The following is an 18,417-nucleotide window of genomic DNA, read 5'->3' on the forward strand; positions in this document are numbered from 1 at the left end:
CTTTGGTACGTATCAAATTTTGGCCTGATTTTTACTTTTGGTATCAGAAGAACATGATATGCGAAGAGGTGTCATAACTTTTATTTGAATCTCGATACTTACCTTTTGTATCAGGAGAATATGATATCTTAAGAGTTGTCATAACTTTTAATTGAATCTCAATACTTACCTTTTGCGTCAGGAGAACGTGATGGTCAAGGAGGATTCATAATTTTTAATTCTGGCTCGAAACTTACCTTTTGTATCAGGAAAATATGATATTTGAAGAGGTGTCATAACTTTTAATTTAATCTCGATACTTACCTTTTGTATCAGGAGAAGATGATATTTGAAGAGGTGTCATAACTTTTAATTGAATCTCAATACTTACCTTTTGTATCAGGAGAACATGATATGCGAAGAGATGCGCAGAGATGCCCCTGTTACGCGGCAACCTATACTGGCATGGTGGTCGATTCGGTTGCCGTCTCGTAGGTGCAGGAGTGCCCCTTTCATGCAGCAACCTATACTAGCCTGTTAAGCCTGTATGTCGATTCGGTTGTCATCTCGAAGTTTCTGCGAACCTTTAACCACATAGTACTGTATAGTCGAAGGCTGTGATGCTGAGCTGCTTTCAACTGACGCATGCGCACTGTTTTCTGTAAGAGTATAGTGTCTAATATGACCACAGAAGTGGCGCCCTAAGAAATAATAAAAGCATAAAAGAATTGGGACTACGCATCGTTTCTTGTAGCTACAATACTGTGCTTTCAAGTTTTTCAACGCGCATGTGCTAGCTGGAAGCAGCACTGGCATCACAGGTTATCATCAATGATCATGCACATCATGCACGATCGTGCACTGAACCCACCGTGATGTACAGCACGTATAGAATTTAACGAATTTGTTACGCAAATTATCTAAAAATTTATTTAGAAAAGAAGCTGTTGGAAGTACCCGCGGATTATTTCGTTGTTTTCGAGAAGTATCTAAACATTCAACAAAACATGACCAACATCAAAACATCCAACATTTAGTAGATTTTGTCGCATGCAACTTTACATTTGATTTTACATTTTGACGTATGACGCATACATGGATAGATCATCTACTACTAGAATTTGCTAAAATATACTCATTCAGTCTCGTAGACGTAAAACTACTTCGCAATGATACTTTCGCGTTGCACATAAAGTGTCATTGCCTAACAGTGGACGTTTAAACTATTATAAAGATGAAAGCAAGAATTTTGAAACGTCTACGAGGATCTGAAAAAGGTTACAGCTACGATATAAAATTTGATCATAATTTCAGGTCTTCCTTATTGCCACATAGACTGCAAGACAGTTTAATGTGAACAAAATTCTTCAAAGGAAAAAGTCAAAAATTGTTGGTGGAATGACCTATACATGATTATATAAACGCGTACTGTAATACGCGTTAGTTATCACAGAATATCGTAGTACAATGCACACAATTTCCTAAAGTGCATTTTAAAGGCAAGTCGGTCATGGTTACGAATCACGATCACGGTTGCTGTCCAGATCACGATCACAGGCACGGTTACAGTCATGCTTCTGACTTCCCTTTGACGGCCAACGAACTCTCTCGTTCCTTCTCTTTTTCTCCTTTCGTTCTTCTTTTCTTTCTATCAGTTACAGTTCGCCTAACGATGATGCTAGATGCATTTAGGTTATACCGTAAAGCAAATTTTCGCTCCTGGCGAAGATCGGAGAGTTGTTTGTTTATCTTAAAATAATACGTATCATACGTGACTTACAACGTATTTAAAACAATTCCGATAACATGCTTACGGATTCCTCAAATTAGTAAATATAGTAATGAAACTTGACATGTTGGATAATTAGAATAGTATTTCTCATACGTTAGTTATTATAATTTTCTTTGGAATATATAAGTTTGAAATTAAGGTACCCGTTAGGTTATGTCTATGGTATGACAATTACTGTTATAACCTCTGTTTGGAGACACTTAGTAACATAAACTATATTTTCATATTTAAGAAAAATATTTATCAATTAAAACTTGCAATTATTGCATCCACCATGGTTCCATACCTGAAAGAATTAAAGAATTAAAGTGAAAGAAGTGCAATACAATAAAAAGTCTGATACGTTATTTTGGACACAAAGAAAAGTATAATGTTTCCAAGTTTCGTCAACGTTGCAGCTACAATAGCATCATGAAGCGGGTCAGATGACAAGCTGATGCAGTATCACCTGTAAGAACCTGTGCCGCGAACGCTTAAGAAATTCGCAAAGAAAGAAATTTATAATTAAATGTTCTGCGTCCGCGATTTGCGAGAAAAAGAAAAACAAATTAGTGTAAGCCTCTCGTTAGACACGCTCGGAAGTTCCAGACTTCCTGAACGAAATCGGATGAAATTCTGACCAGGCCATTAAAACGAATTAATTCTTAATACTTGTACACGCTTTTGATCACAATAGTGCCAATTTTGTTCTTTCTTTTTTTTTTTTAATATTTTGTTAATTAATCGAATCATCGATAGAGTCCTACTAATAATCGACTAATTTACTTCTATGAGTGTCCTAGAAGTATAATTAATATTTCGAGAATTTACGATAATTTCATTCGTAAAGCTCAGGAAATTTACGGAATTATTAAAAATTAGAATGGTCTTCTGTTTCGAGGGAAATAAAATAAATATAGAAGTATTTGTCTGCAAATGTTGTTTACATTAAAACAAAATTAACATACAATGAGAAGAGCGGGATAAAACAAGGAAGCAAGATATCGACAAAAAAATGTAAAACGATAAGTCGATCAAGGACGAACTATATACCGTTTGTTATTTCGAATTAGTGAATTTTCGCGCAACGAAAAAGTTAATTATCATCGCAGAAACTCTATCGTAACATAAGTAGGACAAAATAACTGTACACCGTTTAACTGTAAACTGTCTATGCCAGTAAGATTAAATTTTTAACTATACAGATATGCACGCGTTTTACGTAAGAATCTGATATAATCTTATTTTATAGTTGACAGATTTATCAAAACACAGTTTGATTTTTTATCAAATGAGCTAGAGAACTATTTGGAAATTTTTGTACAAAGAATTATCGATTTAGAACGTTATACGAGGTGCTAGTATCGCAACATTATTTCTATTAAATTATTTACTTAGGATACCGTTGCATTCTTTATTCTACAGGGTGTCCAAAAAATGTTGTAACACCTTGAAAGGGGTGGTTCAGGGGGTGATTTGAAACAACTTTTTCCTTAGCGAAAATGTTGTCCGAGGCTTCGTTAAGGAGATATTAACGGAAAACACTGACCAATCAGAGCGCGAGGATGCCGTTGGAGTGGCCGCGGTAGCGAAGGCTACGAGCTAAGCGGCCGCGCTCGTACGCGAACAAGTGACTCAACGTGCATCGAAGGCCATTGGACGTGGTCGTTTAGCTCGTAGCCTTCGCTACCGCGGCCGCTCCAACGGTATCCACGCGCTCTGATTGGTCGACGTTTTCTCTTAATATATCCTCAACGAAGCCTCGTACAACATTTTCGCTAAGGAAAAAGTTATTTCAAATCACCCTTCGAATCTCCCCTTTCAAGGACCTCCAACATTTTTGGGACACCCTGTATATTTAACAGATGCCCAATTATGGATGTCCTTTGTGAAATAAATGGCAGCGGCATTTCGAAATCTCCTGAAAATGAGCCAAACGAATATTAAAGAAGAAAATGGAACTCGTGAAAGATAAAAATCATGGAGATTGAAAGAAAATGCGGTACAAAGCTATCGGGAAAAGAGTAATTACAAAGTAGGGTGGTCAATCCACAGTTCACGGCCCTCCACAAAGTCGACAGTTCGATGCCTGTCTGCTGTTCCCCACCGTTGTTTCTTTCTGTTTCCCGTATTAAAACGGCGCACGCGCGATATCCTGACAGACCTGCACAGTGCCGTGCTTTCAAGGAATAGTGCTAGAACTTGCTTCATTCGTCGCACTAGATAATTTCATCCATTTTATAATATCCAACGACATAACGTTGTACCTGTAATCATTTCCATTCTAGCGCAGCCAATCGCTCTAATTATGATACGCTAATCGAATTGCCAGTTATAATAAACATATGAAAAAATCGTCTAATAACTTATCCAATATTCCACTCTATGTACATTCCTGGTACTATGGTGAGTACGGATATGCGCATGCGTTGGAAGTCCTGTGGGATCCTTAACACAATCGGGAGAGAACCAGCGAGTTAAGTCAGTCGCCGGGTATCTTTATTGTGACGAACGTAATTTGGTGATCGTGACTCGTACTTTCCTTACTTACTTTTCCCTGTCTTTTTTTCCTGTGTTCTTCTACAACAAGTACGTACATCTTCTTTTCAATCGCTTTATCCGGTGAGTTAGTACGACTGCTTGGCAACAGAAGCTTAAGTTTCCCTCGACGATTTCCATCACTTCGTCTGGGAATAGACGTATTTATTCGTTAAACTCGTGCACAATTTCAATTGCGCGGATACATGGTACTCTCGCTTATCGATTGCTCTGTTCGCTAACATAAGCCGCACTTTATAACCTTATAGAAAAATTATCTTACTTTAGTGTGTATTATACGGGCTTGATTAAATCGTATCTTTAGTTATAATTTCCGAGCTTGGTTTTAGATTCCCGTAAATCTTGGGTCTCGTAATGTTTTTTTATTGTTTCGTATATTCAACTTGATTCGGATTATCCTTGTACAGTGATATCTCGTGTTTATAATTTAAAGCTTCGATGTTATCGATTGAGTTACCGTGGCTTGTTTTAAAATGTCACAAAACTACATGGTTATTTTCAAATTTTAAACTAGTTATTTTCAAATTCTGATTTCCTTAAAGTGTTATTCATTTTCTATTGTTTATCGACAAATCGAAATTAAGCATCGAATAATTTAAAAAATTCTTCACACTTTCGTATTTAATATTTTAATATTTTAATTAATAAATTACCCATTATATTCATCTGAATAGAGATAAATTAATTTCAAATTAATAATACACCAAGAACGATTTTCTATTGATTTTATCAACTGCTAAGTAAGTAAATAAAATAACGGAAAGAAGTGTACGATTTTTGTTTGTCTTGTGTTATAAGTCCTGGTGATTAGAAATCGTACACCGCGAAAGTAACTAGATTAATATGGCTTAGATTACTATAGTAAGAATTAGAAAAGAAATATCTGAAGTATAAGCGAGAAAATGTACAAAATATTTTTTCCGAAATGAACAAAAATAAATGTATAATGGATGGAAGTTTAATTCAGTTTTATAGAGTCAGAAAAACTTCCGTACAGATCGAAAGATTTTTGTATTGTTTTACCATTAGACAAGTTGGCCCCACCCAGACGGAAGTCACGTAGAAATGAGTCACCGAATTCAGAGTTCGAAATAAATCATCCCCTACGAAAGAAAAAATTCTCGTGGCGAAAATAACGTTATTTAAAGTTTAAGAACGCGTTCAGTAAACTATTTTTCATGGGCTGGTTTTGTTAAGCTTGAATCTCTATGCCTCGATCTCGAAATCTCTTATGTGGAATATTACAATATTTTCCTATTATTTTATATAATTACTTAGTATGTAGCGAATGTATATATTGAAATATTGAAAATTTATCGTAATTTTTACTAAATATGGAATATGCCTATTGTCTTTTCACGAATGTTTCTCGAACTATGTACAAAAAAATAATTATTTTAGATTGTAATAAAATTTGCATCGATCCATTACTATAAATAAAATGGTAAAAGAGTGTTTGTCTTTCTTTTACATTAAAATGGAAATGTTGATGTAATTACAAATAATTATTTTTAATGTAATTATCAATGACTACGACTGAAAATACTAAAAATAGTAATGTCTGATTTATTCTTGATTGCAATTGCAGAAGCAATTTATAGGATTTTTACCACACGCGCGCTTAAACGTCAATCAATTAAACTAAACGATGCAGACCAACGGATCTGAAAATGTCGGTTCCGAAAATGCAAACGAGAAAACGGGATGGACGGTAATCCTCAATTTTTTTTAAATTACATTTTGTATGAGTCCATGTATATAATATAGTAATTTACATTTTTTTTTGAGAATTATTATAGTAATTACGTTTGTTATAATTATCCAAAGTGCATACTTTAAAGTAATTAATTTTAATTAATTATTGAAATGGTTTACCTTTATTAAAAGTGTATACTTCAAAGTAATCAATTATAATTAATTATTGAAATGATTCATTTAACATAAATTAAAAGTTTATATGTTTGAATAAAATGAATCTAATAGATAATCATAAGTAAACTAAATTTCTTTAAGACTGAACTTCAATGTAATTAAATTCAGCATTACATCTATTTTTGTATTTTGTACTTTTGTCATTGTTAAGTATAATTTATTTATATTTTAGGTGGGATTAATAAATGGAAAATTTAAGTACCTTACTGCGGAAACATTTGGATTTAAAATCAATGCAAATGGGTCGAGTTTAAAGAAGAAGCAGTTATGGACTCTGGAGGGCAGTGAACAACAAGTTTTTCTTCGCTCTCATTTGGATCGCTATTTAGCAGTGGATCAGTTCGGAAATGTTACTTGCGAAGCAGAGGATCCTAGTGATCCTGGTTGTGCTTTCCAAATTCAACTGGCTTCTGATGGTACTTGAAAATATATAATCAATATATGAAATATATATTCAATATATAAACCATTTTTTAATATTTAATTCATCTTTGATTAACTTAGGAAGCGGAAGGTGGGCTTTGAAGAACATCCAGAGAGGATATTTCCTAGGTTCAAGTCAGGATGAATTAAAATGTATGGCCAAAGCTCCAGGTGAAGCTGAATATTGGCTTGTACATCTTGCAGCTAGACCTCAAGTAATTAATATTTCTAACAATTATATGCGATTATTAACCCTTCAGCAGTCTACCTAAAAGTTGTAACATGCGAATATTACACCCTTGTGAATTTGTCTGACTCTTAAAATAAATTAATATATTTTTCTTTAGGTAAATTTAAAATCTGCTGGAAGGAAACGTTTTGCTCATTTGAGTGCAACTCAAGATGAAATTCACGTGGATGCACCAGTTCCTTGGGGCGAGGATACACTCTTCACTTTAGAATTTCGTCCTATCTCTATGGAAGATAATGGACAGGAACATGCAAAGTCTGAAGGTGGACATTACGCTCTTCATACTTGCAATAATAAATATCTAGCACGCGATGGAAAACTCTTGGATACCTGTACACGAGACTGCCTCTATGCAGCTGAGTTCCATGCTGGATTACTTGCACTCAGAGACTTGTATGGATCATATTTGGCCCCAATTGGAAGCAAGGCTGTCCTAAAATCAAGATCGACAACAGTAACGCGAGATGAATTATTCTCTTTGGAAGAATCACTACCGCAGGCCTCGTTTGTTGCTGCCTTGAATCAACGATACGTTTCTGTTAAACAAGGAGTTGATGTAACAGCTAATCAGGATGAAATCTCTGGACACGAAACGTTCCAATTAGAGTTTGATCGTGTAACGAAAAGGTGGTATGTACGTACCATGCAAGATCGTTACTGGAGCCTTGAAGCTGGAGGTGGAATTCAGGCATCGGAGCATAAGCGCTCTTCCAATGCTTTGTTCGATTTGATTTGGCAATCGGAGGATGGTACAGTAGCTTTACGCGCTAACAATGGCAAATTCTTGGCAACCAAACGCTCTGGGCACCTCTACGCCAATGCAGATTCTGTAAACGGAGGGGATTCAGATGTTAGCAAATACTACTTTTACTTGATGAATAGGCCTGTTTTGGTTTTGCGTTGTGAACAAGGATTCGTAGGACCTAAAAGTGCATCGAGCTCAAAACTGGAATGCAATAAAGCTATCTACGAAACCATCAGAGTGGAGAGATGTGAGCGCGGAATCGTTAGATTTAAAGGTAAACAATTCTTCTAATGGATTTTTCAACGCAATATTTTTTGCATTGTAAACAAATTAGAAGTATGTGTTTTAAATAATTTTGTGTTACAGGTCAAAACGGCAAGTATTGGCACGCAGACAGTGAAGGAGTAAACGTGGATTCTGATATTCCATCCGATGGTTTTTATCTGGAATTGCGAGAACCGTCTCGTATTTGCATTAAACATACTGATGGAAGATATCTTGCAGCAGGAAAAAATGGAGCATTGCGTTTGGGAGAAACGGATTACGAAACTGCTACAAAATGGGAATTCTAAAAAAGCCAATCATCATGTAATAGCTGTGTTTTTTTCAAACTATTTTTGGATTTAATTCAATTTTCATATATTTAAACAAATAATACATACCATAACATATAAAGAAGGGAAAGAAGAATTAATTTTTAAAGAGGGCCAAGTGCACAAAATAAGACTTAACGAAAAATGTTATGTGACACAAAACTATAAGAAATCAGTAAAATTAATTGAAAGCAACGTTAAAACGGAAAGTATTCTATTAGAGTTTTAAAAAAACACAGCTAAAATCCAATGTCCTTTTTATAGCTTCGAATGTAATCTAATATCATATTTATAAGTACAGGAAGAGCTCCTATCAAGTACTTAATTAGGAGTACGTTGTCGAATTGACTTTTCTACGATTTTTTACATTACTTTTAACTAATGACCTTTTCTACTCATGAAATATTTTATAAGACTGATATTTGCAGAGTAATTAGTGATTATCACACCGTTCCTTAAGTAATGCAAGATTGAAATTTTCTTTTTTTTTATTATTATTTCTTTACGATAAAGTAATCAAATCGTTTCTTAGCCGTGTAAATTGATATAATTTGGAATACTATATTTTTTTTATATATAACGCTCAACCGATTGGCTGTTTACGCACTAATGACAACAATTTATTTATCATATTGTTGACATTTTTCAGATACGCTTATATTTTGAATCGTGGTATAAATGATAGCGGTTGTAACATAATAACACGAAAAATACTAATAATCTGGCCGAATGTTTGTGTTAACAAAATTTAGTTTTCTAGTCTTTATTAATAATTATTGCTACTTCTGTTACTCGAATATTTATGAAAAAGTTCATACACTATACAGCATACTTACGAGCTATGACGATAAGCGAAATAGTATTTCCGTTAAGAAAACTAATCATTCCATAAAATAAACATATTTGCTTTTCATTACTCAGTCATATGCTATTGACATAAACGCACAAATTCATCGTTAGTGTAAACTTGCTATCTAGTGTACATAATTTTAAATCAACATAACAATTGAATTACTCTGTGTAATTTGAGACCACGCTTTTTTCTACATTACAAATTCACATTCCGCGAGCTATGTAAAGAGCGAAACATTTTTTAAAACATTTTGATAATCTTTACAGCATAGTTCGTTTTAAGAAAAAATTGATAGTGAGTTTCATATTATTTAATACAGATTTTGTGGGCGTGTAACTTATCTATTAGCTTATCAATAGAAAACTTTTCCTTCGTTTGTCGAATTTTTTCAATGTTTCTGAAATGTACCGATGTTTCGATTCGACAAAAAGGGATAAGTTATTTTTCTAGTTGTCTTTTATCTTTTATAGAATACTGTACCTTCTCTTTACTGTTTTTTTTTTTTTTAATTATAAGCAACGTTAACGTTAAGATCGTAATTTCAACGAATCAATTTGTAATTTACATTATTTATCATATTGAGGAAAGCGGGATAAATTAAATGCATTATGTAAGCAATAAATTCTGCTATCAAAAACTTATTCGATATGAATTATTATTAACGACTCAATTTACTTCTTTTTTAACACTATTTAGCATTCCTTTATCGTTAAGTGACGATTATGTAATTATTCAAAGATAAAAAAACAGTATCACATTATAAAAAGTATAATTTTTGGATCTAAATAAATTAAAATTTGTTATTAATTAACAAAGTAATATTATTTGAATAGTACAACATTTCATGCAATTTTCATCCTTCTGGCGGTAACACGGGTTTCTAATGCTTTGTAATATTCATTAAAGACGAGTTTTAAGCATGGATAAAAAAATGGCAATAGTGGTAATTGAGACAATGAAATATACATGAAATCATAAGACAGGCCGACATTTTCTTCCTCCGAAATCATGGTAATCTTAGAATAACGTTGACTAAAATGAGTCAGTAAGGTGAATTTTGCATTCATCGATCGTCCAACATTTATCGCTTCAGAAATTGTCGAGTGAAATTTCAATCTAGCTAAATCCACAAGTGTATCATCCATTGTAGCTTCGTGAATTAATAGATCGCAATTATTACCTAAATCTATAAGGTTGTTAGAAGGCATGGTATCGCCACTGAAATAAAAATATAACGTAAATAAATTGTTTTTACAGTTTTACATATTCTTAAGATATTTTCGTCTAATTCACCTATAAACGATTTTTGTGCCATCTTTAAGTGTAATGGCAACACCGTATGCAAATTTACAGTGTTTAACGCAAGTGGTACTTATATCTTTAACGTTTAATATCCCATAAAGCACATTCTCAAGTGATTGAGACAATTTATGACTTTGTGTGTATAAACCACCATTATCCACAAATGTGAACAAACATGAAATTCGTTCATATTCAGTATCGTAAATGTTCAACCATGTTACAAGTAGACAAGGTCCTAGTAAAAATAGACGATCATTTGTGTATTTTTTTCTTTCTTGTAATAAACCAATGACACCTAAGTGGTGATCCGCGTGCATATGTGATATATAAACAGCCTGAAAAAATTAATTGTGAACCCTTATATTAAAGTAACGAGATTAATTATTTAAAAAATTAATAAGAATATTATTTGTTTATTTCTAATTGATTATGTACCTTAATAGTACGTAAAATGCTACCAACATTCGATTTTCCAAAAAACCTAATCAATTGACCAAGTGTACCTTCACCGCAATCCAATACGATGCTATTTGTCTCATCGATTCTCAGAAGAATACCACTTGTATTTCTAATTTTATTTGGTACACTAGAACCAGTACCTAACATAAGAATTCGTGGGTACACGGATTTGTCTGTTAAGGCAAGTTCTGCTGTTTTTTTATTAATATTTTGTTCCAGTGTCACCAAAGCATCTCCAAATTCATTGATTTCAAAAACTTCTTCGATATACTCTTTTGGTTTTGGGTAAATTTGATTGTCTGTAGTATGTTTTATAGATGGTTGTAATTGAAATTCTTGCATTGTTCTTGCACGATAAATATTAGGATTCTTGGTCTAAAATAACATATTTACTATTTAAATTTTCCTAAAATTTTCAAGAAATTATTTTAATTTATTTTATTGTTTACCCACGAATGACTTACTTCTTTGTCTTTTTTGAAACAATCTTCGTTTAACAATGGAAATATTTCACGATGCAGGATATGCAATAAATACTGATTTTTAAAAACAGCTTCGCTACCCATGCATTTGTTCTCGCCATTTAAAATTATATGTTGCGTATTCGGTGGAAAGCTGTCCATCCATTTTTCATATTGCGGATGATTCAAAATTTTTTCAGGGGTAAAATGAAACATATAAAAGTACTCTTCTTCTTCTTCTTCTTGTTCCTGTATTGATGTTGGCTGCATATATTTTGAAAAGCTAGTGTGGTTGGTAAGTGAATCTAAATACCCTTCTTCAGGACATTCTATAACTGAAAGGAAGATCAATAAACACAGTTCAAAAATCTGTAAAGTTTACTAATTCTACAAAAACATTAATTGCCATTACTTTTAAGAGAAGCGAATATCCTAAACAAATAACTTTAGTCTATTTATATTGGTAATAGATCTGTTCAAATAAACAATGTTGAATATACCTGCAAAGGTACATTTGGGACCATTTGGCGTACAAACATCCTTACTATTAATAACTTTTCCACTTTTTGTTGTAACACTTTCTCCATCCTTTAATAATTTGAACAATGGACCAGGTTCTAGACCAACATTCATACATTTTTCTACCGATAGTTTCCCACGTTTGGGATGAACTTTACAAATGTAACACATTACATCTACATTGACCTTTGATTTCTTCCCTTTTACATAATTTTCACCTGCTTCTGCCGTCTCATTGATAACTCTTTTCCCACTTGTATTTACAGAATATTGAGTTTCAGTAGCTAACTTTGAGGAGCTTCCATTGCTATTTGGTGATGCCATTGTTATAGGAACAAACCAGACAGTCATGACATTATCTTTGTAGGGTTCTGATTCGTTCATGGAAGCATACAAAATTTGTAAGTTTTGTAAGGTAACGAATGGTTTGACCGCATCTACTAATTGTTGTACTCCGTGTGGACTAAAAATATTTACTTCAGGCAAACCACATTCTTGCATCGTTAAAAGCATTCCTATGATCCCTCCAGTGTTTTTCCAAGAAGCTCTCGTCATAAATATATTACCTAATTTAGTTAATTTACAATGATGCTCATGGGCTAGTCGCTGTGTTCCTTCTCCACAATTAAACATATAATTCATGTGGTCGGTAGAAACAAATATCGACCTTGGTGCTCCATGTGCTCCGCTTCCTAGAATCTATTAATAAAGTTCTTAATTGCAGTTATTGCAAGGTGCAAGGTAAGTAGCATTATGGTGTATGTAAATCTTTGATAAAAATGTTTTAGTTTCTTCAATTAGTGAATACTTACTTTTATTCTTACGGTAGAATTAGCAAGTTGCAGCATTTTCAATTTTCTCTTTTGACGCATTGCTATTAGCTTGTTCATCTGAAATGTATCCTTAGGCATTTGGGTACAGAAATTTACTTTCTTCAGAGAATGAGTTTTAAGGAACTTGTGAAGATATCTAATTAATTGCATCCCAAAAATAATTGTTGCAATAGATTATCCTGCAAAGGAAAAAAAAAAGAAAGGCTCTTAATTGCTTGAAAATTAAAAATTACATTACAACTGTAACATATACATTTTGATTCTAATAATTTCTATTAAATTCTGTTAGAGAATTGATTACTTTGTATCTTAACCTCATTGTACGTAACCTATAAATCCGAACGAATACCTGTTGACCGATGACAAATAATTTAAAAAATTCTCATGTTAAATAATTTTAAGGTTCCTAATGACGAGCAAAGAACTACGACGCTTTTTAGGAAAACTAATTTTACTCGAATTATTTCCTCACACGTGTCTTGTGTTGACATTATCACTGCACGGGCAAAACGAAATTCTTATTAAATACACTGAAACACGAACTATAGAGCAACTAGCTAAAAGAAAAACATTTTTGAAGAATTTAAAATAATACGTATACAATAAGACACCGTGGAATTACCATAGGATAGATACGAAATAGAACATGATGTATTTTTCAAACTGTAGGCATATTTTGACGTGAACGAGGAAGATTTGTTTATTTGAAGATATTCATTATGATGTAAAACATGGAAAACGTACAACATGTAATTTTGTATAAACAATTGCGTACATTAGACAATGTGGACGTATTCTTTTAATAATTATCCATTGGAATAAAAGAATAACAAATAATTCTCCTTTTTTCAATTTGTCTAGTAAAATAATTTAATTCTATATAGACTGAACTTTACTTTTAGTATAATTGAAAAACATCATTCAATGTGCGAACCTCTGAAAATATAAACATAACAAAACTACGATGAACGATGCAGACGACCAGTGAGTGGTTTTCTGTCATTCACGTGAGTTCACTCACTTCTCGCACTTTCATCTCACGTGAAAGTTACAGACTTACAGAATCGACCCCCAGACGACGTAAGGCGACCATTGAGAATCCGTCCATGTGAATTTAGCATTAACATAACGTACAAACGCTATAATAATTAAGTACTGTGTAATTATCTATACATATTACATCATATACAGGGTGTCCCAAAAATGTTGTAACACCTTGAAATGGGTGGTTCAGGAGGTGATTTTAAACAACTTTTTCCTTAGCGAAAATGTTGTCCGAGGCTTCGTTTAGGAGATATTAGCCTACGCTACCCTGACCAATCAGATCGCGAGTATGCCGGTGGAGCGTTGGCTACGCGCTAGACGGCCTCTCACTCGCGCTCTGATTGGTCGACGTTTTCCGTTAATATCTCCTTAACGAAGCCTCGGACAACATTTTCGCTAAGAAAAAAGTTGTTTCAAATCACTTTCCGAACCACCTCTTTCAAGGTGTTACAACATTTTTGGGACACCCTGTATATGTAATACTAATGCATTACTTCATATAACTAAAAGATAAACGTGAACTCCGGCGCCTCTGATGGCACAATGCCCAAGTTTATAGTCAAATAGTGTCAATTCCTGATGCTAGATGATGCTACCAAATTTGTTGTTCTAAAAATCCCCACACTTTTACCCGTTGCACCTGTACTGTTAAATAAAACTGTTTATTATAATATGAGAATCGCGTACAAAACACGTCAACTGTTTACTACGCACGCACGCTGCGGTGGTTACGTTACGATGCATCTGACGCGAGTGCGTAGCGCGCGGTCAAAACGAGAATCTTAGGTTCTGTCCCCACTCTCTCGACCTACGAGCACGGAGTAGATAGATGAGCGACTCAAATGCATGGTCGGCCCACGGGCCTACATTGTTTATCAGCATTACAGATTATTTTTAATACTTTGTAATATTGTAAGAGGCCTATCACACCGAACCGGGCAGCATTGAGTGCATTCAATAGACAATGGTGGAGAACTGATCACTAATCAATTTTGCTAACAGTTTTCTAGTAACTTTCATAGGGAGTTGGATCTCCTTTTACAGTCTTCATGCTTTATTCCAATCGAGTCGTGCACAACGCTACACTTTGTGCACTCCTCAGCATTTCTGTGAAAGCACCCATTGAGTATTATGTCTCCTTCTTAAAATCTGACTGAAATCTAAGTCAAGATTGCACATGGATTATTAACATAATTCATTATATTTTTACCGTCTTAATTATATTTTGGTAGTGTAAATAAAGAGTTCGTCATTCCTTGCACGATATACATATAGAGGTAATTGTAAAAATAGTACTGTCACATAATTTAAAGAATTCATAAAGCTAACCTGTACAGTAACCTTTTGTTTCTTAAATATCTATATAAAAAAATATGTAACGAGGAATTTTTCAACAGCAAAAATGGTACTCTCGTGTCGGTTTTATAAGGAAAAATATCCAGAAGTGGAGGATGTAGTAATGGTAAATGTACGTAGTATAGCTGAAATGGGAGCATATGTACATTTATTAGAGTACAATAACATTGAAGGCATGATTCTTCTTTCTGAATTGTCTAGAAGACGTATTAGATCAATTAACAAACTTATTAGAGTTGGAAAGACTGAGCCAGTTGTGGTTATTCGAGTTGACAAAGAGAAAGGTAAGAGGAACTTGTCGTATCGAACATTTTTAAAGAAATATAGAATTTATACAAACGTATTATTCTCTTTGGTATCTATTAACATTGCATTAAATAATTTAATCTAGGTTATATCGATCTTAGCAAACGACGTGTATCAGCTGAAGATGTTGAAAAATGTACAGAGAGGTATGCGAAAGCTAAAGCTGTTAACTCAATTCTAAGACACGTTGCAGAATTGTTGCATTTTGATAGCGACGATCAGTTGGAAGAATTATATCAAAAAACTGCATGGCACTTTGAAGAAAAATATAAAAAGCAGAAGGCATCTGCGTATGATTTTTTTAAACAATCAGTTTCGTAAGTCCAAATTGTTGAAAGTATTGGTAATGTTATTTGTATAATAATAGTTATTAAAACATTATTACTTCAGGGATCCATCTATTTTAGCAGAGTGTGGTCTTGATGAACATACAAAGGAAGTACTGTTGAATAATATTAAACGAAAATTAACTTCTCAAGCAGTGAAAATTCGAGCAGATGTAGAAGTCGCTTGTTACGGATACGAAGGAATCGATGCCGTTAAAGCTGCTTTAAAAACTGGTTTAGCTCTTTCTACGGATGAACTTCCAATTAAAATCAATTTAATTGCACCTCCATTATATGGTACACCATTTCTTCCATTTGCATACTTATTTTAATACGAAGTTTGAGTCGGTGTTAGCATAATTGATCAAATTTTTATTCCTCCTATGATTCAGTTATGACAACATCTACACCGGAAAAGCAAGATGGCTTAAAAGCATTGAGCGATGCTATTGACGTTATACGAAGTAAAATAACATCACTCGGTGGTGTATTCAACGTGCAAATGGCTGTAAGTTACTTCATTTAAAATGTTTACCGGTACTGTAAGAATATATCGAAGAGTTAAAAACTGTACATACAATATGGATGTTCAATTTACAGCCAAAAGTCGTTACTGCAACAGATGAAGCAGAATTGGCAAGACAAATGGAACGAGCCGAACTTGAAAATGCGGAGGTTGCAGGTGACGATGACGAAGAAGAAGAAGGAATGGATGGTTTCAGTGGTGGTGAAGGTGAAGATGAAGATAAAAAATCTGGAACAGAGTCTCAAGGAGAAGAGTAAATATAGAGAATCCATGAAGCGGTTTTCATTAACTGAATTATTTCTGAGCCAGAACCATACTTTCGGAAGTATGCTATTGAATTGCTGGACATTACACAGAATGTTTCAAATTCATATACAAAACTCAATGTATTATAATTTATAAATAATTTTCTATTAACTTGATAAAATAAACAGATTAATCACATTCAGATTATTGTTAGTGGAACATTTTTTTTCATATTAATGAATACCTCCTTTCCATTTTTTAGGAATGTCATTAAAGAATTTTACACCTTTTTATAAAATATATACAAATTTTAGTACTTTCTCATGTTTGTATTAAAATTTTGTACAGTTTTATACAAATGTTTTATTCGTTAGCGATTGTGACTTCCACTTCTACACCAGGTTCGATAGAAATGCTTGTAATTTGCTTCACAATTTCTGATGGCGAATACAAGTCAATAACTCTCTTGTGGATACGCATTTGGAAACGATCCCAAGTTTTTGACCCTTCGCCGCAAGGTGTTTTGCGCGTGGTTATCCTCAATATTTTTGTAGGCATGCGAACTGGCCCCTTAACTCTGAGTTTCTGTTTGTTTGCTCCATTGATCAATTCCGAGCAAACTAGGATAACATACGTATTAGTAGACATTGTTTAACAATATTAAATAAGACCTATCAAGCACCTGTACCTTTTTCAAGAGACCGTACATTACGCGATGTAAGTGTAATCCTAATTCTGTGAATAGGAGTTACTTCTTGTCCTGGTTTTTCAGGGTTATCAGTTTTTGTACTCGCCTGAAACAATATTTACCATTTATAGTAAATGTTAAGATAAGAATTGATAAACGTTTTATTGAAAAAAGGATGACATTGATACGAATTTAAAAATATGTTTCCTGTATAGCGTGAATATCGTGAACGTGTGTTTCAGTCCAACCTAACCTATCTAATCACGATACATTGTAGAAAATGTACAATTTCTAGCGCAAATTTACTGAAAAAACTTGTCGAATGTATTAATGTTATTAAAGTACATGCTCACCATTGTTTATCTGTCTTCCTGGTCGAGGTAATCAATTTTTATTCAAATAAAACTGATCAGCGCTGAACCAGTGCGTGCATACGTTGCATGCGCCAAGCAGAAAGGGTACGAATGGGTACGAAGAAACATGACTTCCGGTTAGCAGTAATTCAAGTATGTTCGAATGAGTTTTATACAAATAAAAGAATATGAATTTAAATGTTTTTTTATATAATTTGGTTGAGTCTATTTACCATTTATAGAGAGTATTTTACAAAAAATTTGTGCATATGCGTGGTATTAAAGTTTAATTTTCAAGTGAAACGTTTTATAAAATATTTATCAAATATTATTCAAATGGATATTCGAATAAATATTCGAATTAATAAATATTTAAATAATATTCGACGACTATTTGAATCGCTAAATTATGTGAACATTCATATAGACAAGAATTTGATATAAACAATCTCAGCTCTAGTTACTATCAGTCTATAAAGTTCAAATTGATACGTTTGATTGATATGTTTTATCAGCGTAAGTTAAAAATTCGTTTAATTTGGAATGTAGCTAAATATTTTCTTTGAATAATGTCTATCAGTAGTGTAACTTTGATAGAATTCATCATTACATCATGATTTACCCTACGCATCTAGGGACTTTTTGATTTAGTGTTTTGGATTAGTCCAAAACATAGATGGGCAAAATCCTAGGCTTCGAAATAAATCTGAAGTCTGCCGATATGTTTGTTTCTTTTCCTCTTTCGAACATTTCCCAGAGGAAGAAACGAGACAAACACATCGGCAAACTTCAGATTTATTCGAAGCCTAGGGTTTCGCCCATCTTTGCGCGTGTAATACTATTGTTGCACTATTGGTGAATCATACGTTTGTCCATGTTAATCGAACCAATAG

At 33.5% G+C, this 18,417-nt stretch overlaps 4 protein-coding genes and 1 long non-coding RNA gene across 13 annotated transcripts; 2 read left to right on the plus strand and 3 right to left on the minus strand.

Annotated features, from left to right (window-relative positions):
- Nucleotides 1–809: 809 nt before the first annotated feature.
- LOC128886800 (uncharacterized) lies at nucleotides 810–5,858 on the minus strand. The gene is made up of 3 exons (XR_008459909.1): nucleotides 4,572–5,858; nucleotides 1,760–4,437; nucleotides 810–1,698 (listed from the first exon to the last, which is right to left on the minus strand). It is a non-coding gene; the product is annotated as an uncharacterized LOC128886800 (long non-coding RNA).
- Nucleotides 4,188–9,456, plus strand: LOC128886488 (protein singed). Of its 2 annotated transcripts, none has more exons than XM_054141421.1 (6): nucleotides 4,188–4,339; nucleotides 5,898–6,020; nucleotides 6,414–6,657; nucleotides 6,746–6,879; nucleotides 7,012–7,933; nucleotides 8,026–9,456. In XM_054141421.1, the coding sequence occupies exons 2-6, from the start codon at nucleotides 5,958–5,960 to the stop codon at nucleotides 8,229–8,231; spliced, it is 1,569 nt and encodes a 522-aa protein (XP_053997396.1). In that variant the 5' UTR covers nucleotides 4,188–4,339; nucleotides 5,898–5,957; the 3' UTR covers nucleotides 8,232–9,456. The 2 variants fall into 2 exon arrangements, with proteins under 2 accessions (XP_053997396.1, XP_053997405.1); XM_054141430.1 differs by having other exon boundaries at nucleotides 4,238–4,372.
- A 401-nt stretch (nucleotides 9,457–9,857) lies between these two features.
- On the minus strand, nucleotides 9,858–13,820 carry LOC128886300 (ribonuclease Z, mitochondrial). 8 transcript variants are annotated; one of them, XM_054141056.1, is made up of 7 exons: nucleotides 13,740–13,820; nucleotides 12,659–12,858; nucleotides 11,828–12,545; nucleotides 11,331–11,662; nucleotides 10,843–11,241; nucleotides 10,399–10,742; nucleotides 9,858–10,323 (listed from the first exon to the last, which is right to left on the minus strand). In XM_054141056.1, the coding sequence occupies exons 2-7, from the start codon at nucleotides 12,827–12,829 to the stop codon at nucleotides 9,948–9,950; spliced, it is 2,340 nt and encodes a 779-aa protein (XP_053997031.1). In that variant the 5' UTR covers nucleotides 12,830–12,858; nucleotides 13,740–13,820; the 3' UTR covers nucleotides 9,858–9,947. The 8 variants fall into 8 exon arrangements, with proteins under 8 accessions (XP_053997031.1, XP_053997047.1, XP_053996987.1 ...); XM_054141072.1 differs by having other exon boundaries at nucleotides 11,873–12,545; nucleotides 13,614–13,754; XM_054141012.1 differs by having other exon boundaries at nucleotides 13,614–13,754.
- A 981-nt stretch (nucleotides 13,821–14,801) lies between these two features.
- Nucleotides 14,802–16,687, plus strand: LOC128886613 (eukaryotic translation initiation factor 2 subunit 1). The gene is made up of 6 exons (XM_054141663.1): nucleotides 14,802–15,000; nucleotides 15,121–15,363; nucleotides 15,471–15,702; nucleotides 15,776–16,008; nucleotides 16,104–16,219; nucleotides 16,312–16,687. The coding sequence occupies exons 2-6, from the start codon at nucleotides 15,126–15,128 to the stop codon at nucleotides 16,492–16,494; spliced, it is 1,002 nt and encodes a 333-aa protein (XP_053997638.1). The 5' UTR covers nucleotides 14,802–15,000; nucleotides 15,121–15,125; the 3' UTR covers nucleotides 16,495–16,687.
- A 104-nt stretch (nucleotides 16,688–16,791) lies between these two features.
- Nucleotides 16,792–17,661, minus strand: LOC128886732 (40S ribosomal protein S20). Its single transcript, XM_054141885.1, has 3 exons — nucleotides 17,525–17,661; nucleotides 17,172–17,277; nucleotides 16,792–17,103 (listed from the first exon to the last, which is right to left on the minus strand). Exons 1-3 carry the CDS (start codon nucleotides 17,525–17,527, stop codon nucleotides 16,847–16,849), a joined length of 366 nt encoding a protein of 121 aa, XP_053997860.1. The 5' UTR covers nucleotides 17,528–17,661; the 3' UTR covers nucleotides 16,792–16,846.
- Nucleotides 17,662–18,417: the final 756 nt, after the last annotated feature.

This window comes from Hylaeus anthracinus, unplaced genomic scaffold (genome assembly GCF_026225885.1).
Source record: "Hylaeus anthracinus isolate JK02 unplaced genomic scaffold, UHH_iyHylAnth1.0_haploid 0, whole genome shotgun sequence".
In the NCBI taxonomy this organism is placed as follows: domain Eukaryota; kingdom Metazoa; phylum Arthropoda; class Insecta; order Hymenoptera; family Colletidae; genus Hylaeus; species Hylaeus anthracinus.

Coding starts and splice junctions, on each gene's coding strand:
- LOC128886488 (XM_054141421.1), top strand. CDS start 5,958: ATGCAGACCAACGGATCTGAAAATGTCGGTTCCGAAAATGCAAACGAG. Junction 6,658..6,745: donor AATTCAACTGGCTTCTGATG/GTACTTGAAAAT, acceptor TGATTAACTTAG/GAAGCGGAAGGTGGGCTTTG. Junction 7,934..8,025: donor CGGAATCGTTAGATTTAAAG/GTAAACAATTCT, acceptor TTTGTGTTACAG/GTCAAAACGGCAAGTATTGG.
- LOC128886300 (XM_054141056.1), bottom strand. CDS start 12,829: ATGCAATTAATTAGATATCTTCACAAGTTCCTTAAAACTCATTCTCTG. Junction 12,546..12,658: donor ATTCTACCGTAAGAATAAAA/GTAAGTATTCAC, acceptor CTTTATTAATAG/ATTCTAGGAAGCGGAGCACA. Junction 10,743..10,842: donor GCATTTTACGTACTATTAAG/GTACATAATCAA, acceptor TAATTTTTTCAG/GCTGTTTATATATCACATAT.
- LOC128886613 (XM_054141663.1), top strand. CDS start 15,126: ATGGTACTCTCGTGTCGGTTTTATAAGGAAAAATATCCAGAAGTGGAG. Junction 15,364..15,470: donor TCGAGTTGACAAAGAGAAAG/GTAAGAGGAACT, acceptor AATTTAATCTAG/GTTATATCGATCTTAGCAAA. Junction 15,703..15,775: donor TTTTTTAAACAATCAGTTTC/GTAAGTCCAAAT, acceptor TTATTACTTCAG/GGATCCATCTATTTTAGCAG.
- LOC128886732 (XM_054141885.1), bottom strand. Junction 17,104..17,171: donor TGTACGGTCTCTTGAAAAAG/GTACAGGTGCTT, acceptor ATGTTATCCTAG/TTTGCTCGGAATTGATCAAT.